Source organism: Anguilla rostrata, chromosome 13 (genome assembly GCF_018555375.3).
Source record: "Anguilla rostrata isolate EN2019 chromosome 13, ASM1855537v3, whole genome shotgun sequence".
NCBI classification, from domain to species: Eukaryota; Metazoa; Chordata; class Actinopteri; order Anguilliformes; family Anguillidae; genus Anguilla; species Anguilla rostrata.
The window spans coordinates 19392443-19419359 of NC_057945.1; the positions used below are offsets into that span (position 1 = coordinate 19392443).

Genomic DNA, 26917 nt, shown 5'->3' on the forward strand with positions numbered 1-26917 from the left:
TCCAGCAGGTGCTGCAGCTGCAGGTGCAAGAGGAGGTGAGGAACCTGCAGCAGCTCAGCCGAGGTGAGCAAAGCACCTGTAATTATGGGGTTGACCCCTGCATCTCCGCACCTGAAATTATGGGGTTAATCCTTGCATCACTGTGCCTGTTATTATAGGGTCAATACCTGCATCACAACACCTGTAATTATGGGGTTAATCCTTGCATCACAGTATTTGTCATTATAGGGTTAATTAATCAGGTACTGTCCATCTCTCTATTACCCCTTGGGCTGCACTGACTGTCTTTGTTCTCCTGGTCTGTAGCTAACTGTATGGGCGGTGGAGCACGGCAGGCCTGTCTCCCAGGTAATTGCTTTTCATATTATTTTTCTTGTGGCGATTTAAAAAAAAAAAAAAAAAAAGACATTTTTTATTGGATCCGGTTGGTTTGGTTTGCTGGAATGTGTGTGGATTTGCATTATTGCATTTCTAAGTCCACAGACAAAACCTGAGCTACAGATTTCCCACAGGCCCATATTGCATTTCTTTAGGCTGAGTCCTTTTCTACAGTTGTTTAGCTTTCATTGATATTATTGCTTTTATATTTTCCTGGGCAGTTTTTCTGTCGCACACTGTCATGTTTGTTTTTATGAATATCCATGGTGCCTCGACCATGATGTCTGTGTGGCTGAACGTCTTTGCAAAATCATGATGACAATTATTTACAAACACGTTCATCCTGCAGCCATTCTCACAATGTGCTGTCACTCAAAACGTCTCTCTTTAACTGGTCATTTTGCAGTGTTCTTGCAATGTTGTTTTCCTGTTTTTGCCTGGTCCTTGTGGAGCCACAGTTCTGAAAGAGCTGTTGTTTGAGTGGTTTGCTGTTTTCAGTATTAAAATTCAATCTGTGGAGGCAGAAGATGTTGACAAGGAATAATAACAATAACCTGTATTTATATAGCACTTTTCAAACACAGTGCTATTCAATGTGCTTTATAGAAAAATGTAAAAACATACATGCAAAAAGAGAACAAAAAACTGTGTATAATTATATATATATATATATATATAGTAAAATAAATATAATTAATTTTATTTGTAATTAAAAATAAATATTAATTGGAATATTAGTATTACTGTAATAAAATACAGAGACATATAAATGCTGATAACAAAAAAAAAAAGAAATTCAGTAATAAAAAATAAAATTAATTCAAATAAGTTAAATATTTATAGAGGTAGACTTTATATTTCTCTTTAAAATGTCTACAGATTCAGTTGCCCTCAGATCCAAAGGACGCTTAAAATTTAAAAAGAAATGAAAGAAAAGTTTTTCTAATTGTGTCCATATTTTTTGAGAGTTATTAATTAAATGATATCGTTATTTATATATTTATGTAATTAAAGCAAGGGAATACATGAGATGCTGTTGGCTTAGAATCAGTTGAGAAGCAAGAGGACCCTCACAAAAAATGATCGATATTTTATTATTGAGGTGTAGACTGGGGTTAGCAGTCTATATTTTATTTTGATATAGATCAGGGTTAGTGATAAATATGTCATTATTAAGGAAAGACAGGGTTTACTTTGATTAATTGTTTGGTACTTCAAATAAAATGCCTTCATTCTTGTGCCTGAGAGCTGCATGACACCAGTCAGGAAAGCACACAGTAAACCGCTCAGTGTTGAATCAGCTCTCACAGCATACAAATGCCCTTATTGGACTCATACATACACTGTTAGAGTTGAATTACTGTACGACTGGACATTTTACTGTGCACCCCAGAATCATTATTCCATTTAAAAGATCTAAATCTGCCTGTTTTATTTCTTCTTTAAGTATTCCAGGAAGGCCCTTATTTGGTCATTCATACCTGATGAAACATAATGTTTCCTATGTAAGACACCATTAGTGGAATACATCAGTTCAATTAAACCATATTGCCATTCCACATTCTGGTGTGTTATTTTGTTTCGGTAGCAGAAGATCTCATTAGTGTTTTTAGCAAATTAAAACTAACAGTACAACGAAAAAAGATATTAAAATACACTGGGGATACATTTAAGAAAACTAAAACCATAACAGTAACATTAACAAACATAATAACGTAATAAAAAAGTGTTAAATGTAAAAAAGCTCTCACTGTGAGCACAGGCTGGGCACTATCGCCTCAGGTCTGTTCCCAGCACATTCCTGGATGAACGTTTTTTATTTTTTTTATGGTTGCCTGGATTGCCTATATTTTTTGTGGTCCCTTAAATGTCATTTGTATATCACAATGTGTATTGCCGAATGGTGTCAGTAGTTTATTCAGTTTTCTTTTTCCAGCTGGCTGAACAATCTAAATAGCTGCACCTCTGCCCTCTACAGGAATACATTGAAATTATATAAGTTTATATATTAAAAATGTTTAAATATATGAGCAAATATACACCATATATATCAATTTCAGATATTGCAGTATATTTTTAAAAATACACTAGAGTGAATTATATTTATTGTTATCCTATAATATAAATATGATATATATATATATATATATATATATATATATAGTGTCCATATTTACAGTATTTTGCTGTGTATTCTATTTCTGTAACGGCTTCTTTGTTCTCTCTCTCCTCTGTTTCTGCAGCTTCCTTTGGCAGCCTGTCATAGCCCTACCCATCCAGGACCCTTAAGAGGAAGCACTCGGGTCAGATGGCCCCTGCCCTGCCCTGTGGAGAAAAGACGCTCTTTTGTATCTTTTCTAACTGCTGATTGGCTGACTATAGCCTCCTGTTGATGTAAAGAAAGCAGTGCTGGGAATCCAATAGAGGGGCTGCCTCTGGCTCACAGTGATGTGAACGGGTGAGATTTGCAGCAGCGAACAGCAGTGTGTACTGCACAGAACAGTAGCCCCGGGTACTTCAGCCCGACTGTTAAAGAGGAATAAATAAATTAGTACCCAACTGCAGAGAAAGTCACACACGAGAGGAATCCCAACATGGACCACTTACAAACAAGGGCTTACCCAAAAAACTGAGAGCGCTGGAGCGTACAGAGCCTTTGAGCTTTTAGTCCATGTAATGAGCAGAACATGAACACCTCTATGATGCCTTCCTCACTGTCCTCCTATTTTAAAGTTACCCGAATAAAGATCCTTTGTCCGCTGTGTCATGAGCATTCCATCAAAGACTGCAATGAGAGGAACCTTGCTGCCAATATGGCCACCCACAGGGGAACTGCTGAGCACCAGTTATTCACGCAGCCAGTAAAACTGGAGAGCCATCTGCAGGCTGCTTTGAGGGTGCTTTGACTAACAGTGGCCAATGTGTTTCAGTTCTATCCCAGCAGGGACATCAGCCAACTTCTCAGTGGGCTAAAGCAAGGGCATTTTCAAGGGTTATACAGACAGAGTGACTGCAAAAACACACCTTTACACACACAGATTGACCACAAAACACATCTTTATACACAGACTGACCACAAAACACACCTTTTGGATTGACGGCAGAACACACCTTTATCTAACCATAAAAATATACCTTTCCACTCACAAACTGACCGCAGATGCACAAACTCCATTCCTTTCCTTGAACACTGACGAGCTGCTCATATTCTATTCAATTCAATTTTAGTTGAATAGTGTTTTTTACAAGGGCATTGTCACAATGCAGCTATACAGAGATCTGGGACTGATTTTTATGAAAATTTTATTTATGGGTAGTGGGATTTGAAAACATTCTGTTAATAATAAATATGGCAGTTGTAAATAAATTAAATTCATATAAATCACAATGCAACACAATAAAAAATTTTATGTAAAAAAAAATTTGTTCAGGCCTCATTTTTTAGTGTAAAAAATTTGACACGGTGCTATTGCCAGACATCTATACACGGTGGTAGTATGTACCTTCCTATGGCTCTATGATTTCAGAGCATTCAGGACTTGACAAGTGAGCAGGTGGAGATATGGCAGGTGAACTCCTGAAAATACTGCACATTTGTGACCCTCCACACATTTGTGGGGTGGTTTGGACATAGGACTGCAGGACCAAGGTTCTGATGGTGAGGAGCAGAGATGTGTGGTTGCTGCCTTCACACTATCACTTGATTTCACTCATTTCAATGCTCAGATAGAATTCATTCATATTTACTGGTAGGGGGAAAATCACCACAGGAAAAGGACTTCATGATAAATAACAGAACTTACCTGCCTTTAGGGACATGTCCTGCCCAGTGCCTCCCAAATAACGTCCTTCCACGTTAGCTTTTTCACCTTGCTGCACCCTTTGCTAAACATAAAGATGTATTATGGTGCAGATTTTAAAATTAATTTCATACCTCCAAACATATTGCTTTTTTTAAAAATTACTTTAAATATCCTCCATTGCAACCTTCCCCAATCCCAAGAAAGCTCTCTCGTGATAACGTAATAGGCATACATCTTATTATGATCTATAAATGGTTTCCCAGGAGTAACCGTACCGTGCTTGGAAAACAGTTGTGCCTCAACTGGACTGGCTATTCAGCAACCACGTTGCCTTCTAGATTAAAATACTGATGCTGCTGAGAAATCTTTAATATAAATAGAAAATAAAATAAAAATTGTTTGGAACAAAAACAAAACTTTTGTTACCTACTCATCAGTGGTGGCTGTGTGATACTGTTGCATGTTATAACTATAACTACAATTTAAAATATGTTCATGTATTTTTTACATTAATTACATCAAATACATTGTTGTGTATTTTACTTTAACAATGCCAATAGCACAATTAGACCAAATGCATAAAGCCCTTTGGGTGAAGATTAGCTTTGTTCATTTCACAGACCTCTGTTCAGTAGGCAGGTATGAGATAATTGTTTTAAGACTCTGTGTTGTTTTGACACATTTACAGGGTTTGATTTTGATAAATGATAATATGGTTTTGAGTGCATTGACTTCTTTTGTAATCAGTGCCCTACTTTTGTTTCTGGGTCATGTGTCAGGCTCTTTTGAGTCATGTGCTGACAATATATTGCAATTTCTGAAGTATAACGAGCTGTTCATTGTTTTTCATGACATGTCTAATGAGGGATAATTTACCCTCTTGATACCACATTATGTCAGACAAGACCTGTCTTTGTACAATTCTCTTAGTATAGTACCCTATCTGGTACCATAAACCAGTTTCTGGTTCAGAAATGTGAAAGCAGGTTTGTATGTGGGAAAGACTTTCACTTCAAGCTGACTTAATCAGCACATGATGGGAAAAGTTCCTCTATGCTCTAGACCTCATGTCAAACACAGGTGAAAGAATATCATTCGTCCACGAGGACCAGCCATTTATCCATAGGACAACATAGCAAACACAGACATAGCAGGTCATAGTTAGAATGTAACCCCTTTATTCTTTTGGATAAGCCAGGACTTCTTTTCCCATATACTCTACATTTGCATTCACTTTGGCGGGCAGCGTGAATCCAACTTCACTGCCGAAGAGTGCCAGGCTGTTCTTCCGGCCCAGCGTGAAGCCACAGCCCAGGAACTTAACCTCCATCCCGTGGAATCCCAGGGATCCGCCCGTGTCGAAACCTGCTCCGCCCTTAAAGTGCACAGGTCCCAGCGAACACTTAGCACTTAAAAGCTCAGCCCGCACCATGGCCACTGCCGCCACTGGAGAGACCCCAGCTGAAGCTTGGGCGTTCGGCCCCCGCAACTCTGCGCCCAGCACGCTTGCCTCCACTTTGGCACGACCGAACCCCGCCTCTGCTTTGGCCCCGACCTTGGGGATTCGCTTGCCCGGTTGGTTCACTCCCCCCTTACAAGCACAGACAGTGCCATCCACATAGAAGCCAGGATTAATCACGAAATCCAGTGGTTGGTCAATGTTGTCAATGAAGTTGCACGCTTCTTCAATGTAAACTTGAAGATTTTCTGTATAAAAACAAGTAGTATAAGTAGCAGTAAATAAGCAAGTAAAAGTAAGTTAGTTTGCTATGTGACATTTTTTTCACTACTCTTTTTTTCCAGATTAAACTGATTCAAACTGATAACCCCAATTGCAACTAATGACTTGTCCCAATCTGGAAAGTTTGGGCCTGGATATCATATGGATTTGTTGGTAGGCCCTATTTTAGGAGGGAAAAAATCATTTTCACTTACTAAAATAAGTGTTCACTTGAATATATCTCCAAAATCACAGCGCAGGTATGTCATTTTACATTAAAAATAGGTTGTATGAAGTAATCACATCATAGAGCCATGTCAATAGGACATAGGCCTACCATTGCTTTATGATGTATAAAAAATATCAGCAGAGAACCTGGTGGAAATTCAGAGACCTGAAATGGTTAAATAAAACAGTTTTATTTTATTTTGATGACACTGGAAGCAATTAAAACAATAAATAACTATTTTTAACAATAGTTATTAAATACAATTAATTTATATTATATATAACTATCTGATAAAAACAAAAATAAATACCTTTATAAATAACTCTGCATACAACTACTAATTATATGTATATTTTTGACATGAACTGAATGATTAGTCTACAAGCTACTGAAGCAGGTGACAGACAGTCTACAGAATCCCAGTGTTTCAAACACATATTCAGAATAACCGTAGGCTTTGTAATGCCTATAAAACAATAGTTATATTTGATAGTTATAAAAGTCAATATAGTAGTGGAATGTATAGTAACATTTGTATTTCATTACACAAGCCATAAGAGAGAATAGCATGAATTCATCGGTTACCGTTTCACTTCACCCTCAAATGCACATTGTCCTTCAAGAAAATTTCCATCCCCAGAAAGTGCACTTTCCCTTTCACCTCCTGAACCATCATCTTTGTCATTAGAATGAAGTATGACATGAAGTGGTAATTCTGCTAATAACGTTTATTTCTGAAATGTGTTTCTAATGTATTAGAACAGCAGCGCTGTGTGCTCTGTGCTTTGTGTGTTCTCAGCACCCAATACTGTTGGTGAAGAAACAGCCAAAATTTAGGGAAATGTCATTGTGGTTTTCAAAGGCAAATCTGGTTCTATTGTTGGTCAATCCGACACATTTGAGAACACACAATAATTCTTCTAATATTTTGCACATAGGCAAACAGAAATACGGTGTGACCCCAGTATAAGGCATCTATGGATTTCTTTTAGATGGGATGTTTAATTGGGATGAGGTGTGATTTGTTTTCTTTTTCTACAATATGGAATGAACCCATGTGCTTTTTACATACATCTTCATAAATGTCAACCGATCCCTTTGCTGACTGAAGAAATGAAGCACTACAAAAAAGTAACTTATGAAAAAGAAGTGAAGTTTTAGGTGTATTGAAGTATTGCAGGCTACGTCCCTCCTTGCATTTTTGTGTTCTTTTATGTAAAATTGACGTTGAGGTGAGTATAAGCAAAACTACATAATGTTCTGTAAACTAAATTTTAATAAGAAATAAACAAGGTGCTTTATTTATCACTACCAGTCATTTCCACCAAAAAACATCCACAGACACATTGTGTCCCTGATTAAATCTTCAAACTGTAACAACTATAGGTTAATGATTTTACATTGAAGGCATGCTAGCCAGCACATGTGTTAAACTATATACAATAAATTGAAAAGACTAATTGGATGTAACTTCAACCTTAAGATCACTTCTAGTCGAACCTAGCTTGCAGAGAATATGGCAAGCCACTAGCAGACATCCAGTCTGAGATAGGGATCATCTTCCATTACGACCCCCCCTCCAAATTTTTAACATTCCACCCCGTCCCATCCCACAGGCTGCAGTGAGGGGTACTTGCATAACACACCGACAAAGACTTAGACCTAGCCCTTGCCCAGGAAAGTGTATAAAACATTTCCTGAACACCAGTATGTGCCATTGTATAAAGAATCTTACATTAACACATCTTAAATGATCCAATCATAATTAGAAATAGAGTACATGAATACTTCTTCACACTGAAACACATATATCCTAGCTTAGGCATTTAACTTTCCTTATGTTATAACTAAAAAAAAAACTTGCGCACAAGTGCACATTTAGAAAAAAGCAAGGGGGGGGTGCTACAGAGACATACTGTATCTGAATAGAAACTTCTAGAAATTTGGATACACTCCCTAATACAACACCCTTGTGGACTACAAAACTAATTTGGTACCCACAGGGATTGCATGTACAGAATATTGCACAAAACTTACCTCCCATCCTTGCACTGGTTCTTCTTTGAAATCGAGAGTGAAAGTATTCAATTCAATTTTAAATGTATGGCGTTTTTTGCAAAGATACGGTCAAAAGGTGTAATGGAAAGACAATTGGGCAAAAAACCAGTCCTGAACATACAAAAAGTAAGCAATTGAAGTAAAAAAAAAAAAAATAATAAAAACTCCCTAGTAGGTAGGAAAACACTCAGACGGTGGCGAGAACAAACTCCCCGAAGGGAAGAAATCTTAAGAGACATCTGTAGTGTATGTCCAACCCCAACTGAGCCTCACAGACTTATACTGCATGTGTAAACAGAGGATGTGACGCCATGGGTATGGAAGTCAGGAAACCCCATAAACATGAGCAGCACACACTCATCCAGAGGTCAGCATTTGTTAATCATCAAAAGGAAATACCTGACAGGGGAGGGTGCTACAGAGATATCTTATACAACAAGAAACTCAGTTTGGATACACCAGCAAAAATAATGCCACGCACATGGTCTACAATAGCATTCTGATACAAAATACTCTCTGTAATAGCAAAAAAATCATTGGCCTGCTTTTTGAGCAATATTTTTAAGTTTATGTCTTATATGTAAACCATGGAGCTCAGATCTCTCTTGCAGGGGCTGGGGTCCCACTGGCTCCCCTGTAATTCATACCCTGGATGGGCCATTCCAGGAAAACTGACTGTGTTGTTTTTAAGACATTTCTTTGAAGCTTTAGCTGTGCAGAGGGCAGATAAGCTTTACCACTCTTCCTTTCCCTCATGTGCCCCTCAGACAGGGCTGCTGCTGTTGCTACTGCTCACTCATACAGGCCACTTGTGTGGCTTGTGAACCACACAGCATTGGCCGGGACAGTAGTGTCACTTGCTATATTGTTACTTTAATAGATACAACAGTGCTGTATAATAATGTGGAAATGATTTGTACATAATAATTTGTTTAAATATATTTTTTGAAGTGCTGCAACTCTGTAATAATTCTGAAGAACATTTTGAGGTCTTGGCCCTGGAATTATGGCCTGCAGAACAGGTTCATGTGTATTGTCATTTCTTATTACTTATTTGAACTGTTGGACTTTCAAGTGTTCGTGGTAACCAAAAAACACACCACACATGCTGTCTCAATTCAGGACTTGCTCTTTTCAAGTACCTGCTTTTTGAGCAATATTTTTAAGTTTGTGTCTTATATGTAAACCATGGAGCTCAGATCTCTCTTGCAGGGGCTGGGGTCCCACTGGCTCCCCTGTAATTCATACCCTGGATGGGCCATTCCAGGAAAACTGACTGTGCTGTTTTTAAGACATTCCGTTGAAGCTTTAGCTGTGTGCTTAGGGTGATTGTTTTGTTGGAACATGAGTCTTTGTCTAGCAGATCTCTTGCAAACAGAAATATAGCCTATATATTTCTAATATTGTATATATACACTACATTTCCAAAAGTATTCAGAGAACCTGCTTCTATTGTTCCAGAGTCTAATGGCAGTGTGCTTTACACCACTCCAACCAACGCTTGGCATTGCTCATGGTGATCTTCAGCTTGTGTACAGCTGCTCAGCCATAGAAACCCATTTCATGAAGCTCTTGATGAGCAGTTCTTGTGCTGACATTGTTTCCAGAGGTAGTTTGGAACTCTGTAGTGAGTGCTGCATTTGAGACAGCTCTCACTAAAGTTCCATAAAATTATAAAATAAAACTGTTTTCAGCATACTCCACTGCATTCTTGAAGACCAGCTTCCCAGGTAGTTATAAGTCATGACTCTTACGTTTTTTTACTGTAGGAATTTGAATTATGGGATGGCAAAATCCACAATAAGGCCAATTAAATTCACATTATCACTTTAAATCAAATTATGAATTATTCATCTGCCAGCTCCCTAGGCTCAATATGTAAATTATATATAATATCTCAGTGTATGTTGTCTGTATAATCCCTGTAAATTGTGTTTACATGGAGAGTCAATTCAGAAAATCAATGTTTTTAAGCATTAAAAAAGCTATATTTCACCTGGCTTTTGCCAAAAGTGCGGTACATATTTGAACGTCATATAATTAAGTGCACACTAATGTCACAGGATGAACAATTAAGAGTAGTTCCCTTTCCCTGGATAGTCACACCCTTTCTCTGGATCATCACACTACAACATATTATTTGCATTGATAATACATCTCTTATGATGGACTGTCACTGAATTACCGAAGCCATATTAGCAAGTCAAACTCATAATTATGCACACTCCTTGTTTATGGAACTCATCTATTCATTTATTGGATAGTGAGACGACGGGAGTTTGGGATACCCGCGGCAGAAAACCGCCTGCTTCGCGGACAGGTACCTGAACATAACTCCCCAATCTACACATTTCTAACAGTAGAGGCAACTGATTGGAAGACGGATCTGTGACACTGACAATGTCCGTCGCCAGCAGGGAAATGGAGTGCAGGGAGAAAGCTGCCTCGCGGTCGGACAGGTACACAAAAAGGAAATATGCAATACATAGGCTACCTTTAAGATAAACGTTAGCAAAAAAGATAAATGGATCTATTGCTGTTTGTTTTCCTTTACATTTATTGTAACTAACGGTCATCAATAAAGTCACAGCGGCAGTGCAATAAGAGTTGACTGTTAATTTTGATTTTACATAGGGTATCATGTGACGTAGGATGTCACTTATAGCTGCGCCTTTATGCAACATTTTACTTTATTTATTTGCACTGTAGGTCTACGGTTACTGAGTGCGAGGCTATTTAGGCTACAGTATTAATGATAGGCTAATAGAGTCTCCCCGTGGTATTACGCTCATTCAGTGCATTGACTGCTGCTCATGTAGTGCATTCTGTTTACGTCAGACCTATCGCAGTGGTATTTATTTATTTATTCATTTATTTATGCTTGTTTGTTTGCTCTGTGTTTCTGTTTAATACACTTCCGAACACACAGTTTGTTTGGTAACAATGTCTCCAAGCATTGGAGTTTAATTGCGTTCAAACTACTTGTTACCATCTGTGTCACAAAACAATCCTTTAATGGGATTAGTTTACTTGCGTGAGCACTTAAGGACGATAGATTGTAAAAACCGAGTGAGCAGCGGAAGTGCCTGTCCACAAAAGCCTAATGACTCCCACGACATAGATCTATTTCTCAAACATATTCGTGAGTAGGTTGCCTCTACTGCTTTATTTCACTTGACGTCGGTTATAATGCATATTTATCTAGGTAAAATGTAAATAAACAAATTAACCTTGTGGATTAACCAAAAACCGGTACAGCAGAATAATCAATACATTTTTCAATGGCCTGCATTGTCACAATAGGCAAAATTCTGTTGAAGTTCCTCTTATATTTATTTTATTTTATTTTAATTCATAGTAAGCTTAGTGTGAATGTAATCATGTTTTGCAAATGAATAACGGGTGTGAATAATAATGTGTTTAGTTTATCCGGTAAATACGTCTTGCCAAATGTATTCACTGGATCAAATTGACTTACTGGTATTATTTATATGAAGACACTTTAGCACAAGATAATGTACCTTTGCTGCTCAACACAACTATACTGAATTAAGAGATTTGCATAAGTATAAGTTCCAGTATTATAGACTTGATTAGCAAATACATTTTAAGTTTTTGTGAAATTAGTTTTTCTTTGCAATGGCCTTAAATGCACATATACTTGAACCTTTGAGAAGCTCTCTCTCTCTCTCTCTCTCTCTCTCTCTCTCTCTCTCTCTCTCTCTCTCTCTCTCTCTCTCTCTCTCTCTCTCTCTCTCTGTGCGCTGTGGGTAATAAAGTAGCGTGTTGTTGCTGTGACGTTACAGCAGAAGCTGCTCAACTGCTATTAGTGACTCTCTTTAGTCTGGGAGTAAGCTTATCCTCTTCTGATAGTTGGCAGAGCAACAATCTTAAACAAAAGAAACAAAAAAACAAACAAAAACAAAGCAAAATAAGAGGCAGTTAGAAGAAGCGTTCTCCTCTTCCTGCGGAGGAGAGCCACTTTGTGTGTGTGTGGAACATTTGGAGAAGCATAGCCTCTTTGAGTGATACTGGTGTGTGTTTGTGTAAAATATTGGAAGTGGTGCAGTGCCAGCAGTCATACCCGTTTGGGTCTTTGGCAGTGCGGGGCCAGGGAGGTAGGTGTGCCAGGTGCTGTGATATTATAAGCTGAAGGCACTGACTGAAGCCAGAGTAGGGGCTCCTCACCATGGCCTCTCAGCCCGTGTATTCAGGAGCCAGAATATTGGGGCGTTGGTCTCTGAATGCAGAGGGCAGGTAAGCTTTACCACTCTTCCTTTCCCTCATGTGCCCCTCAGACAGGGCTGCTGCTGTTGCTACTGCTCACTCATACAGGCCACTTGTGTGGCTTGTGAACCACACAGCATTGGCCGGGACAGTAGTGTCACTTGCAATATTGTTACTGTCATAGATACAACAGTGCTGTATAATAACGTGGAAATGATTTGTACATAATAATTTGTTTAAATATATTTTTTGAAGTGCTGCAACTGTAATAATTCTGAAGGACATTTTGAGGTCTTGGCCCTGAAAGTATGGCCTGCAGAACAGGTTCATGTGTATTGTCGTTTCTTATTACTTATGTGAACTGTTGGACTTTCAAGTGTTAGTGGTAACCAAAAAACACACCACACATGCTGTCTCAATTCAGGACTTGCTCTTTTTAAATAATTTGGCAGCCATATATAATTATTATTCTTTAAAAATAGTCAAATAATAAAAATACTGTGAGTGAAATAGGTTTAATTGCTGGAAGATCTTTTGGTGTAGTGTAGGTTAGGAATAAAACCCCTGAAGAACAATCGCACAGGAAACTATCTCTCTTGTTAGATGCACAGGCACAGGAGAGGGATATTTTGCTTGGGTGCCTTTCAGTTGTTTACCTGTAACTGCTGCCCCTTTTTCACTGAAATGGTGCTGATGAAGGTGTGGTTTTTGAACTGGTCTTGTAGCTAAGAGGACACAGGTTTGAATCCCAGGGACTAATGGGTGGTTAGCATTGGGTAAAACTCATACCCTTGTCTGGAAACCTTCCCAATGGGAGTTGGGGGCATAGATCCACTCCCCCTAATCTGGTAACCTTCCAAATGAGAATAAGGGGTATAAATCTATTTCTCATCCTAACCACCATCTCCTTTATTTTCTCTGAATCTGGTGATGTACAGAAACCTCAAGGGTTTCAAAACACACAATGTTTAAAATCATGGCAGAAATCTAGGTGGGGGAGGGGGGATCATAACTTATAAATACTTAAAGTGAGGATTACTTGTCACTCACAGGTGGCCATGACTTTTATTCCTTTTATCATTCAGGTCCCTTAAAAGATAGACAGAGATGGAGAACCCCCTACCCCAATATTTTAAATGATATATTAAATCATTTTACTTGTATTTGCATATTATGTTGTTTATCTAATTGTATGTTTATTTGCTTATATTTTACTCAATTTGTATTGTGCTTATGTTTGTTTCTTCTTTTATATTACTTAACTTTGTTTTTTAACGTATTGTTTAATTTTTAACTTTGTTGAATGTTATCTTTAATTTTTGTCCTGTGCCTGTTTCCTGGCAGTGGGAGCAGTGAGGAGGCTTTGGACCGGCTCCTGCTGCCCGTTAGCGCCCCCCGCAGGAAGAGCAGCAGCCTGGGCACACCGGAGCCGCCCCTCCTGCGCACCAGCACCAGAACCATCTACACCGCCGGCCGGCCGCCGTGGTACAACCAGCAGGGCGCTCAGTCCAAGGACGCCTTCGTCATCGGTGCGTGACCTCACCAGGGCTGATCATTAAACATGGGCCTTCCTGTTCATCCAATGAGGATTTTTAAAAGGAATCAGTTGATTTTTTAGTAAAAATTTCACTTCATTACTGAACTTGACTGAATTGAAATGGAATTAAGCCAAATTCTGCCATGAACTGACAGTACACACTCAGTCTAATATAGCACTCACTTACAGCCTTATACTGCACACATGCATAGTTGTGTATAGGATACACACAGTCTTATACAGTCTCATGGCCTAAACATAGTAAACTTTGTAATACAGACTAAATAGTAGACAGGCAGACAAGCAGGTAGATTGGTTGCTTGATTGATTGATTAATGGATGGAAGACAGTAGTTGATGTTCTTTCTGAACATCTTAATGAACACCTGACAAACAGTTATAAGCAGTTATTATACATATATTTAATGAGTGACTTTTCATTGGTTGGCAGCACATGGCTTTTCAGCAAAGGTGACTTTCATTGGCTGGCAAATTATGATGAGTTTTTGAATGAATGCGATTTCCATTAGATGACAGCATGTAAAGATTTGCCTGAAGTTGTTTTTCATGGACTGAGCAGGACTCTGTGGTGGCAGTGCTTCAGGGAAGACCACAGTGGCCAATAAGATCATTGAGGCTTTGGGTGTACCTTGGGTGGTGTTGCTGTCCATGGACTCCTTCTACAAGGTGAGTGGTGGGTGTACTTGGTGACCAACACCCCTCACATAGGGTCCATGTGAAACCAAGAGGGTTTGAGAATCAGAACTCTTTCAGAGCATTTTTTACACATACAATCTTCAGGTCTTGTTCATTTTTTTACATCTGATGTTTGTCCTAATCTTCAAAATAAAGCATTTGTTTTCACATTTTCCTTAAGTTACTCAGGGACATCAATGTAAATGCATTTGTGATTTTACATGGCAAAAATCCTCCAAATAATTCTGTGTAGTGATCAAAACAAACAAATGACTCAAACACAATTCTGACTACTGTGGTGGGAATGGATCTGAAGATTACAGGGTTGTAGACCCTGCCATGAACCTGATCTTTGTTCAGAAGGAGAAGCTGTTCCATTCCATGGGTGTTGGGACAGGCTCCACCCCCTGAAGTCTAACTTGTGGAAAAAGATCACATGACCTAGTGTCACACTTCCTGTCTGTTTATAGCCCTTGTGTCACTAAAGCATCTATTCCAAGGGAAAGGGTTAATGAGATTTCAGTTTGAGCTGTGTGCTGGAGGGAGGAAGAGTGAGGCAGGAAGTGGCTCTCTCTCTCTGGCCCTGGTAGATCTTGAGGCATGGCCCTTGATAGTGCTACTGATTTTATTGTTACTGTGCATCTCTAGCCCTAGTGCTGTTTGCAGGCCATGTGAAATGAACTTTTTGTAAGTTACTTTGTTGAAAAATATCTGCCAAAAGGCAAAATTGTACATTTTTAATTGGGAGGAGGAAGGGGGGCGGGGTGTAGGTAGAAGAGACAGCTTCAATGAATGTCTTTCCTCATTGCTATGTAAGGATTAGGATTTAGTAGTCAGGCCAGTTAAATAACGATATGTGAATGATGCAGGACGATAGATGTAGGCCATATAATTATAGCAAGACTTCATGTTTTACACTCCCAGAAGTGTTTTTCTGAAAGCCACCCTGTACCAGATCATAACTCTGTCAGTAAATACAGCGCTGCGGTGTCTTACTGCAGCGAGTCTAACCTGTACCAGATCATAACTCTGTCAGTAAATACAGCACTGCGGTGTCTTACTGCAGCGAGTCTAACCTGTACTCAGCCTAAGACCTTACCTGATTCTCATTGTTATTTCCAAAGTTTTAGAGGAAAATTGAATCGGTCTGAATCACTGGTTTAAACCTAGGGCCTCATGCACCATGGACTATTTTAGCCATTAAAGCTGTTGCTATTGTTATTAGTATTGTTATTGTTGCCAGAGCTATAATTAATTCCTGGTGGTTTCAAAGCGACTTTCCTGAACATTCTGCTGACTGGAGATTTTTCTTCACGGCCTTGGGTTATTCTCTTACGATCATTATTTTGAATCCGATTCCAGTTTGGTTTCTTATTCTTGTTCTGATTCCTATTCTGATTCTGATTCACACTGCGTAACAGACAGGCTAAGCCTCAGAATGTGATTCTAATTCAGACTGTAACTCAGACTCGGATTCACTCCTATGTGCCCCCAGGTTCTTTCTCCAGAAGAGGAGGCACTGGCTGCTAGTAATGACTACAATTTTGACCACCCAAATGCCTTTGACTTTGACCTGCTGGTGCAGACGATTTGCAAGCTCAAACAGGGCAAGAGTGCGAAGATACCGGTGTATGACTTCACCACACATGGCCGACAGAAAGAGTGGGTGAGAAATCATTGCGTGGTTTCATGACTGTTTAACTCATTTAAATCCTACACCTCCTAGTTCTGCTGACAACCCTGAAATATCTTTTGTTTTTCACTTTATTTGTCCCTTAACTGACAATGAATATGAAGTGCAGATACATTTGTGGAAAGCAATGAATGGCTGATGTTGGCACCTGACCCTGCAGGTGGCAGGTGCCTTTTATGGCAAATCAACATGAACAGGCACCTACATTCAGTTTACAAACAAGTGCCGTTCATCCTCTGATACACCTGGTATACGCACAAAATCGAAGGTCTGCACGTTTCATGAATCCCATGTTGGGGTTTCATCTCCACTTTTATTAAGAGCAAATGTAAGAACAATTCAAGAAAGGCCCATTGAATCCGTCTCCATTTTCACATCTTATTTCATGTCCCCATTCTGCTCTGCTCTGCTCCATCTCCCTCTCCCTCTTACAGAAAAACGTATATGGGGCCAGCGTTATTATTTTTGAAGGAATCATGTCTTTTTCAGATAAGGAATTATTGCAGGTAAGAAGGTGAATGCATGATTTTCCATTATAGTCATCACCATGTAGCTGCCCTCACTGCGTGTGTGTGTGTGTGTGAGTGTGTGTGTGAGAGAGAGTGTGTGAGTGAGTGAGTATGTGTTACTCTACCTCATACACTTGTGTTGTGTGTGTTCCTGTTCTCAGCTCCTGGACATGAAGATCTTTGTAGACGCGGACTCTGATATCCGATTGGTCCGCAGGCTACGCAGAGATATTACAGAGAGGGGGCGAGACATTGAGGGCGTTATCAAACAGTACAACAAGTCTGTGAAACCTGCCTTTGAGCAGTACATCGAACCAACCATGCGCTTGGCTGATATCGTAGTGCCACGTGGTGAGGCCCTGCCCACCATTCACGCACACTTATATACTGACACACACACACACACACACACACACACAAACATATACACAAAAACACGCACACACACACACACACACACACACACACAAACATATACACAAAAACACGCACACACACACACACAAACATATACACAAAAACGCACACACACACACACACACACACAGATACACAGACACACAAACACACACACACACACATACATACAAATCAGTCACTGTCTTCTATATGAAAGTCTATTACACATACATGTACAGACAGGCTTTGTAGTTCCCTGCTTTCATGGGTTTTTGGATGTGGAAATGGAATAAGCAAACAGTAGTGCTTACTGAACAATGTGTTACTGCATGGGAACCTGTCACCACCAGAGGGCAGCAGAGTGCTGTCAGTAAGAGGTTGTGACTCTCACTGTGCTGCAGGGGGTGATAACATGGTGGCCATTGACCTGATTGTGCAGCATGTCCATAGCCAGCTGGAGGAGGTGAGTGAGAGGGTGCTTCACCCCTGATATGGGGGGGATGTGTGCGGCAATATAGAGTCTCTCCAGATACCCCCTCTGAACAACACCCAGTTCTCTGAACCACACCCTTACCCTCCTTAACCACCACACATTTACCCTCTGAACCACACCCTTACCCTCCCTAACCACCATGCATCTACACTCTGAACAACACCCCAACCTTCCCTAACCACAAATGAATTATAGAGAGTGTTGAAGCATACCTCATTAACAGCTGGGTGTCTTGCCTCCCGTTTGCCTGAACTGACTGAATCGAAAGGGAATAGACCCCAGTTCTGGTCTCTTTATCAGCTGTCAGCAGACTGGGGATGGATAGTGATGCTGAATGTCTGTCTCCGTTTCCGGAACGTTCCTTTGGTCACCGCCCGCCTCTCCTTCGGACTCTCTGACTTTCTGTCTGTGTCTCTCTGTCTCTCTCTCTGCATCTACACAGCGGGAGCTCAGCGTCAGGTGCAGTAACGTTCTCACTTCCCTTGCCCATTCGTTGCTTTTCTCCCTCCTCTTGGAGTGCTGCAACAGCGTTGCGGCAGCGTTGTCATTGCATCATCACCATGCTGCACGTATAAAGACTAACAGCTCGCCTAGCAATCTGTGTCTGCACTGCAAATGCCACTGTGCATAGGGTCTGTGTTGCAGTTATTACGCAGAGGTCCTCATAATTTTAAGAAAGGCTACACTGCAATCATGTTCCCCTAAACTTGATAAGCAGCATGGCCTGCCTTAATCAGCACTTTCAAAAACCATCTTAATGTGATGCAGAGCTCTAGAAAATGAAGTTATGCGGCAATCAACTGTTATTGTCCGAGTGTGTTGGTTGTAGTAGTAATAGAACGGTTAAAGTAAGAAGCTGTATAATAATAGCAACAACAACAATGATATAATAATAATAATAATAATTGTATAATAGCAGTAATTTTTTTCCTCTCCCTCTTTTTTTCTGGGTTGCCCTGGGAACAGGTCAGTCCTGGCCTCTGCTCACCAGGCCCAGCCTCTTCCTCAGACTCTCAGTGTGCTGGAGAACACGCCCCAGGTCAGGGGCATGCACACCTTCCTCAGGTCAGGCACCCTCTGTACTGACCCCAGGTCAGGGGCATGCACACCTTCCTCAGGTCAGGCACCCTCTGTACTGACCCTAGGTCAGGGGGAGTAGGCCTGTGTTTGCAGCACACAGGACCCAGCAGAACCTTTCTCTCTCATTAAGTCCACCCCGTTTTCGTCCCTCTCTCTCTCTCAGGGATAAGGAAACCACCCGTGATGAGTTTATCTTTTACTCCAAGAGACTGATGCGCCTGCTAATTGAGCATGCTCTTTCTTTCCTGCCCTCCCAGGTGTGTGCGTGTGTGTTTTTATGCATGTGTGTTTTTGTGTGTCCGAGCTTTCTTGTGTGTGCGTTTGTGTTTGTGTGTGTTCATGTGTGAGTGTCGGTATCAGTTTCATTGTGAGAACACCCATGCACCCTACAACAGTTTGTGGAAACTTTACAAACACGATTGTCTCACAGCAGGCACAAGCCTCGTGACCTTGTTGTATTTTGTGTGAAAATGATACAGTGTGAATGAAGGTTGTGCTTTACAACCTCACTTTCAGGCTGCTGGTAATTGGTAGCTTCTCTGTCAGCTACTGCAGGAACTTTCACTGAGTTAATGAGTCATTATCACTGATTTGAATAAATAATTTCTAAGACTGTTCATAGTGGGGTAATGGCTGTTAGTTTGAGTGCAGCTCCATTGTGTTGTGCTGTAGTCTGGTTGTGTTAGTGTGTTTGGTGATCGGTGTTTCCCATGATGTACAGACCAGCACAGTGCAGACTCCACAGGGTCAGGACTATGAGGGGCGGCGCTTCTGTGGGAAGGGGGTGAGTCTCACACCTGCAGTGTGTGTGTGTGTGTGTGTGTTTCCTTAGTATAGTTTGAAATGCCCAACAGCAAAACTATTGAAAAAAAAGACAGAGTAGAATTTCATAGAGTTGCACAAATTGACACTGGTCCAGCAGGCTGAGTAAAAGATATTTGGGACTTTCTCTTTAAAAAATTATCTTTCATTACAAGGATTCTTTGCAGTAGAAAATATGGTAACACATTACAAAAAGGTCACTTGAACTGGCATTAACTAATGTAGTTGTTAACTACTAACTTTAGAAGTTAATCTGTACAGCTTTGTTAATATATTTGTACATCATTAATTCATGTTATCTAACTACATTAGTTAATGCCAGTTCACATTGGGATTAAAAAAACAGTTAATGTATTTGTTATTTTAAGCAAACATACTGTACTGTGGAAGCTCATGGGAACTGTGCCGTGATGACATCATGAGCTCTGATTGGTTGCAGATTACGGGCGTGTCCATCCTCCGTGCAGGAGAAACCATGGAACCTGCCCTCAGGGCTGTCTGCAAGGATGCGAGGATTGGAAAAATCCTGATTCAGACGAATCAGGACTCAGGAGAACCGGAGGTACCGCCCACACCCATTCAGGGGTCAGAGCTGCTCCTCCTGCATGTATGCACAGGGTACAGTGGTCAGGGAACTTTGGTTAGGGAGTGTGCAGTCCGCTGGCTGCGAGTTCCAATGCTGAGAAGGGCTCTACCATGACTTCCCATAGTGAAACACTTTAGCTGACTTGTGTGTGTATGTGTATCTGTATCTGTGGTAAAAATGAGTAACATGTATAATGTTAGCAGTGGAGGTTTCCCTGGTTACAGAAATTATTATGAGATAATGATAAAATGCCGTGCTATATACATGGACATGCTTGCCTGCATGGATCAAGAGACGTAAGAGGAGCACTAGACACACTGAATCGTGTGTTATATTTGTGCAAGTACAGAATGAGAAAGATATGAGGCTCTGGCTAACTGACTTACTGGTTGACTGATTGGGTGGTTCTGAAGTTTTTTTCTCTTTCCACTGTTGCATGATCATGACCCCCCCCCCCCTCCCACGCCCCCCCTTCTGAAAGACCTCAGTGATGTCATGCTTCCCTCTCCTCCTCTAGCCATCCCACACTCCTCCCCTGCCTGTCATTCTTTCTCTTCTGCCTAAAAGCATTTCCTCCCCGTCATCTGTACTTGCATCCTCCTAGCTGCACTACCTGCGCCTGCCCAAAGACATCAGCGAGGATCACGTCATCCTGATGGACTGCACAGTGTCCACTGGCGCTGCCGCCATGATGGCTCTGCGTGTTTTACTGGTGGGTCCGCCCCAAACCCCACCAGCTGTACACAACACCCCACCCTGCATTGTATAGCTCCGCCCCAAACACTGCCAATTCTACACTGCACCCTGCCCTGCATTGTATAGCTCCGCCCCAAACACTGCCAATTCTACACTGCACCCTGCCCTGCATTGTATAGCTCCGCCCCAAACACTGCCAATTCTACACTGCACCCTGCCCTGCATTGTATAGCTCCGCCCCAAACACTGCCAATTCTACACTGCACCCTGCCCTGCATTGTATAGTTCCGCCCCAAACACTGCCAATTCTACACTGCACCCTGCCCTGCATCGTATAGTTCCCCCCCAAACTCTGGCCCTCTCCGCTTCAATTCCGCCCAACTCCACCACAATCTGTGTCCCCCCCCACTCCACCCAGACCTCCACACACTCAGCCCCAATTGCCAAGCCAAGCTACCAGCTCTCTGCCCACCCCTCTAGCCTTTGCCCTTTCTTCAGCAGTCTCACTGCGCTGTGGCTAACAAATTAGGCCGCTCTGAGTGGGAAACAGTTTTACCAGTAAGAACGTCATCCTCGTCCTCGCTTGTGTATGTATAACAGTATGTATATTTAACAGTTGTGTAATGACTGTGTAATGTAGTGTGTAAACAGTATGAGGGAGTCTGTAACAGGTGTAAGGGATGTGTTAGGGAGTGTGTAAAGAGTGTGTATGGAGTGTGAAAGGGGTGGGTAAAGTTTGCGTGAGGAATGTCTAAGGGATGCGTAAGGCAGTGGGTTACAGTGGCATGTCTCCCCAGGACCATGACGTGGAAGAGGGCAGGATCCTGCTGGTGTCTCTGCTGATGGCGGAGATGGGGGTGCACTCAGTGGCCTACGCCTTCCCCCAGGTCAAGATCATCACCACCGCCATCGACAAGAGCGTGGACGAGCTCTTCCACATCATCCCTGGCATGGGTGAATGAGACTAGGGACCGGTGCCACTGATATGTATGTGTGTGCATGTGTGTGTGTGTGTGTGCGTGTGTGTGTGCGTGTGTGCGTGTGTGCATGCATTTGTGTGCATGCGTGTATGTGTGTGTGTTCCATTAAAGCATCCTGGATTGGTGTCGCACGTTGGACATTGACTGATTTTTGGGTATCTCTTTTTGCAGGGAATTTTGGGGATCGCTATTTTGGTACGGACGCCCTGCCAGACAGGAGTGATGAGGAGGGGCTTGGTGAGGCCAGTTACTGACAGCAGAAGGATCCAAGGGCAACGAATCAAAGCGCAGAATGCAGGGACGTCCCCCCATTCCCTTTGCCTCTCCAGCCAATACAGTCTCAGAGATTCGTATAGAGACCCAGGACTTTAGCCCCCCAGCCACAGACTGCTCCCTGAACACAGCAGTACAGCTACAACAGGAACTCCTTATCAGCACACCATGACAGCCATGCTTATAAAACATGTTAATAGATTAGTGCAGCTGTTTACATGTGTTGATACATATGTATGTGTTACATGTGTACATATGTTTGATTAGAGGAAGGATTTTTCAAAAAATGAGTGAAATGGGGAAAAGTGTGAAATGGGGAACAAAATACTTTTATTTTTGTTTTATTTATTTATTTATATATTTTTGAATATTTGTGAAAATAGTATGTGTATGAAATACAATATTGACTTGGTGCAACATTTTTAATATGACAGAATGTGTCCATATATAGGCCACTGGATTTGAATACCGTATCAACAAACAATGAAAAAGCCTTTTATATAGTTTCTTTTTAATATTTAATGTGTTCTGTGTTAATAACTGTTCGCATAGAGTTTCATATTAATGAATACCTCATATGAACCTAGCAAATGAAATACAACAGTTGTTTGTGAGTAGGAAGGTGAATTGTTGTGAGGGCCACTTTACTGGAAAGTTGCGTGGGCAGACTTCTTTCTGTAGCTCTTTGGTCTTTGGTCCCCTTTGCTGAAAGCTGATTGGCCACATTGTTAAAGCATACAGAGATGAGTATCTCATCAGAAGTTCATAAGAGTTATGAATGTTTAGACCCTCATCCCTGCAGTGCTGTTTCAATACAAACACATGCACTGACTACGGCAGTTGTCTGTCAATGTGCATGATGTTCCCTTTGCATGCCATTGTATGTTGTGAGAGAGAGAGAGAGAGAGAGAGAGAGAGAGACTGGAGGGGTGTACAACTTAAGGACTTGGTGCTATTGTACAGGACAATACAGTGAACCTGTGTAGAAGCAGTCTGCTCTACACTAGTGTTAGTATTTCAGTATGCGCCCCCACCACCACCACCACACACACACAGTAAAGATCCTCAGATTGAAGGCATGAGTTGTTATATTCTCTCTCTACAGGATGCAGGCAGACCTTACCTTCAGGGTCAGCCCTATGCCCATGTGCTGTTTTTACCATATATGGCAGCAGTGTGCTACCAGCAGACCCTGCTGGAAACTTTTGTGGTGGTCGCACCGGTGGATACACGTGCTCCTCTGATTTCTTACAAACAATCAGAACATATTCAGCAACTGTTCCGCTGTGTATTTTTAATACTGTTATTTATATTTGTTGAATACTAAGGTAAAAAGGTGTGAATAAAATTTTATGCAATGGTCAAAAAGTTCCATGTTAAATCAATTCTGGGAGAGTACATTGTGCTGTGATAGAAAGAATTTGACCCTTATTAGACTCATTTAACTCTCTTAGAGGTGAATTAGCCCTGAGCTTGTTGCAGTGCACTGAAGTGTGTAAGAGCTTGGTAATGTCATGGAAAAATTGCATTTTAATACACCTGTTGGAGTCTTGGTGCATCCTTGATTAAAATTCAAAATGAAAGCCATAGAAAACCAAATGGACAAAACAAGACATGTATCCACTGCTGTGATAGCACATCATCCACTTGATGGTAGAGAATGTTTGAAACATGAAAAGCACATTGTTCAATTACAGCTGGCTGAAAACATGCAAATTCAAACTAACACAATCTCATATCATCAATCATTGTTCTTCCCTGGTGAGCCTGCATATTAATATTGTCTGCACTGGAAAAATGAGCAGTAACTTAGTTTGTGCTACTTTCCAGAGCGTCATTTTACACTATTTCTGGAACCCCAAACATGGTGATATCTGAACCAACTAAGGGCAGTATAATTATATAAGCATCAGGGAAATCCACCTAATCAAAATGGTGATTACTCTCCAAACTTCTAATAATACATTTAAACAATATTTTATTTTTATTTTATTTTTGTACAATTTATATATAGACAAGTCACTAATTTCTTTGTATTAGTACACAGGAAATGTTGAGGATACAGCAATATATTCATTAGTCCAGCATAGTCACTTCTCCAATGAGAAAAGGGTACAATGAGCCACCCGGCCAGTTCCAGTTCTACAGTGACAGTGATCCACGGTAATAATGTCTTTGCGCATTATTAACATTAACATATTAAGTTTGCATCCAAGAAAAAAATGACACCTCAGACGTTTTGATTCAGAGCAGAAGAGACAAAGGTCTCCATCAGATGGACTGTGTCTTCTTTGCTTCCTGTCAAACATACACCAAGCCAATTCCAAGAAGCGAAACCACCCAAAAGGCTATCTGTCTGTGTGTGGTCAGCCTCTGACGTCAGAGAAAAGTTCTAATTTTAGCTGTGCCACTGACATTCAGAGCGCACCTAATAAAAGTGAGGAGATAATATATAAATTCACAGAAAAGGTGATGTCTCAGGTAAAAGAGTTTATACCCTATTTCTTTTTGTTGTTGTTGTTGTTGTTGTATTCTTGCCTCCATACAATCTAGAGATCAACAAAGCATGTTTTCCTCTATGCTTTATTTGTCTATCTATCTTTTTCAAAAGAAGAAAAAAGAACAAAGAGGAAACACTAATCTAAATCACACAGGAAGGATGCAGGTTTCCCGCCTTAAATGGAAACTAACCTCCACGTCTTTTTCATCACTTTCCATTACTGAGCGGTCTTCGGGGCGGCGGTGACCTGTGAAGAGGGCCGGTGCCGGTGAGCTCTGGGCCTCCGGTCGGCAGCGGGTAAGTGCGGCTATGCACCGTATCACGCTCCTCACTCACTCGCTGGCTTGATAATTAATCCATTTCGCTTTTTGGCACATTACGCAAAGGTTGTAAAGTAGGAACGATATGCACCGCCGCATTATCGACAACCCTCGTGCATGCAGGATCGACAGAAGCAGGCTACGTTAGATGGGCGTCAAAGCTGAAAAAAAGAAAGAAAAGGCAGATGTAACATAAAAAACCATTCATTTGATCCAGTTTCCTTAAATGCAACAAGGCTTGCTTGCCTTTTATTTATTAATTTTACTTTTTAAGCACTTTGTACAACATTTGTGTATGAAAAGTGCTATATAATTAAATATTCTAAAGCACACTGAATGCATCTTGCATTACTTGCATGTGTATGTATGTGAATTATTGTGCAGTCTATATATTTCCAATTAGTAAAGTACAAAATGATTTGGCCCATACTTCCTGGCTTCCTTCCTGAGGAAACTTTAGCGTTTTTGGGGGGGTATTTTATTTATGTATTTTTTTTATTTATTTCAGTACAAAAACAGTATTATTCATTTATTTACTTATTTATTTGCTTTATATTCAACTGACGATCCAGAGAGTTATGACACAAAGATGTGTTGGCGGTGAGTTTTAATGCTGTTTGTCTGCAAACCTATGAATGAATTGTGACATTTAGATTATCATTCACATTCTGGGGCTTGTGATATTATTTTTGTTTTAATGTATGTTTGTACTGGTCCTGACAGAGTGATATTTTAGATATTTGCAGAAGTTTTTGGCTTAAAAGTGGCTGGTATAGGAACATTTGGGGGTTCATTTCCTTCTCTGACTGATTTGAAATGAAGCACATGTGTGGAAAATATTTATCTCACACCTCCCGCACACAAGTATTCTTAGACTAGTATTTGAACTGACCGGTGTGAACAATGCAATTTGTTATATTGGCCAAATAAAATGTATAACTTTGTCTTCTGAGCGTAAGAAAGTCTGAGTTCTCCGCCTGTATTTCCTGATCTCTGCTTTGCTGTTCGTTAAGCATGTTACCTTCGTTGGGGCTCTGACGAAGGCAGCTTGGTGCTAAAATGCTGGTGATTTTAAAAATGGCTCAGAGAGGAAACAGAGTGTGTGATCTTTCTTTTTAAGCTTTACTTAATTCCCTTGGTATTTTTCCATGCCAAACAAGGTGTGCGTTTTCTTTCTCGTTTTCCTGAAGTATGTTAGTTTTTCTTCTCTCCAGTTTGGAACTGTGAGTCATTTCTCTCTTCAGTATTGTCTGTCCACTGAACATTTTTCCGAAGCACGGGTTCAAATCAACAACTGCTAGACCAGGCCACCACTCACAATGAGTCTCTTCTGACTGAGCCAATCAGGAACCCCGGAATAGGAGTGCAGGTCAGGCCGAATTCCCGCAGGCCTCAGTCCTCGCCTCTTTAGCCACATGGACGCATGCAGTCCCCCAGAAACTCCATCCTGCTCCACAGAATGCTGTCCAACCTGTTGGTGTGCCGTCAGTGGGGTTTGGTGCGATTGTCAACATCAGTCAGAGCGGCTCCTCCAGGACTGTCCAACCTGAGAATGGTGAAATATGAGGTCAATCTCAGGTTTGTCAGCCCAAGAGGTGTTGGCTCAGTCAAACTGCTAAATGAGGAACCGTAATGAACCAAATAATTAACCACAGAGACAGAGGAACTGTGATGAACCGATAAAAAACATTCTGTACATTTTACTCACTCTTTTTCTTTGCCAATGCTTTGTAATTACTGTAATTAATGTGCTTTTAAAGAAAGTGTCAGTTTGAGTCAAGTTTCACAACACACATAGGTGCACACGTGCATACACACACACTTACTCTCCCTGCCACTAGAGGAAGCTGCATTCTAAAGTAACAGTAGCAGTGGCACAAACAAAAAGACAGTACTAATAAGAAATAGTACTAATACAC

General features: G+C 40.8%; 2 protein-coding genes across 11 annotated transcripts in view; both read left to right on the forward strand.

Moving 5' to 3' along the window:
* Positions 1-3140, forward strand: part of LOC135237754 (sterile alpha motif domain-containing protein 10-like) — a 21938-nt gene extending 18798 nt beyond the window's left edge. For 2 of the 3 annotated variants that reach the window (XM_064305153.1, XM_064305152.1), the window contains exons 4-6: positions 1-35; positions 307-348; positions 2622-3140. The exon at positions 1-35 is cut by the window's left edge and continues 78 nt beyond it. In XM_064305153.1, the coding sequence (XP_064161223.1) occupies positions 1-35; positions 307-348; positions 2622-2771 (227 nt within the window). In that variant the 3' untranslated portion in view covers positions 2772-3140. Of the gene's footprint in view, positions 64-306; positions 349-2621 lie in introns of all 3 variants that reach the window. The other variant, XM_064305154.1, reaches the window with a different exon arrangement.
* Positions 3141-10378: 7238 nt separating this feature from the next.
* On the forward strand, positions 10379-23546 carry LOC135238087 (uridine-cytidine kinase-like 1). 8 transcript variants are annotated; one of them, XM_064305752.1, is made up of 15 exons: positions 10379-10647; positions 13760-13944; positions 14532-14638; positions 16143-16313; positions 16775-16846; positions 17011-17200; positions 17650-17711; positions 18184-18200; positions 18708-18806; positions 18985-19078; positions 19543-19605; positions 20083-20205; positions 20834-20941; positions 21723-21879; positions 22077-23546. In XM_064305752.1, exons 1-15 carry the CDS (start codon positions 10589-10591, stop codon positions 22157-22159), a joined length of 1590 nt encoding a protein of 529 aa, XP_064161822.1. In that variant the 5' UTR covers positions 10379-10588; the 3' UTR covers positions 22160-23546. The 8 variants fall into 8 exon arrangements, 7 of the variants coding, with proteins under 7 accessions (XP_064161822.1, XP_064161823.1, XP_064161826.1 ...); XM_064305753.1 differs by having other exon boundaries at positions 13769-13944; XM_064305756.1 differs by lacking the exon at positions 10379-10647 and adding an exon at positions 11243-11330.
* The last annotated feature ends 3371 nt before the right edge of the window (positions 23547-26917 follow it).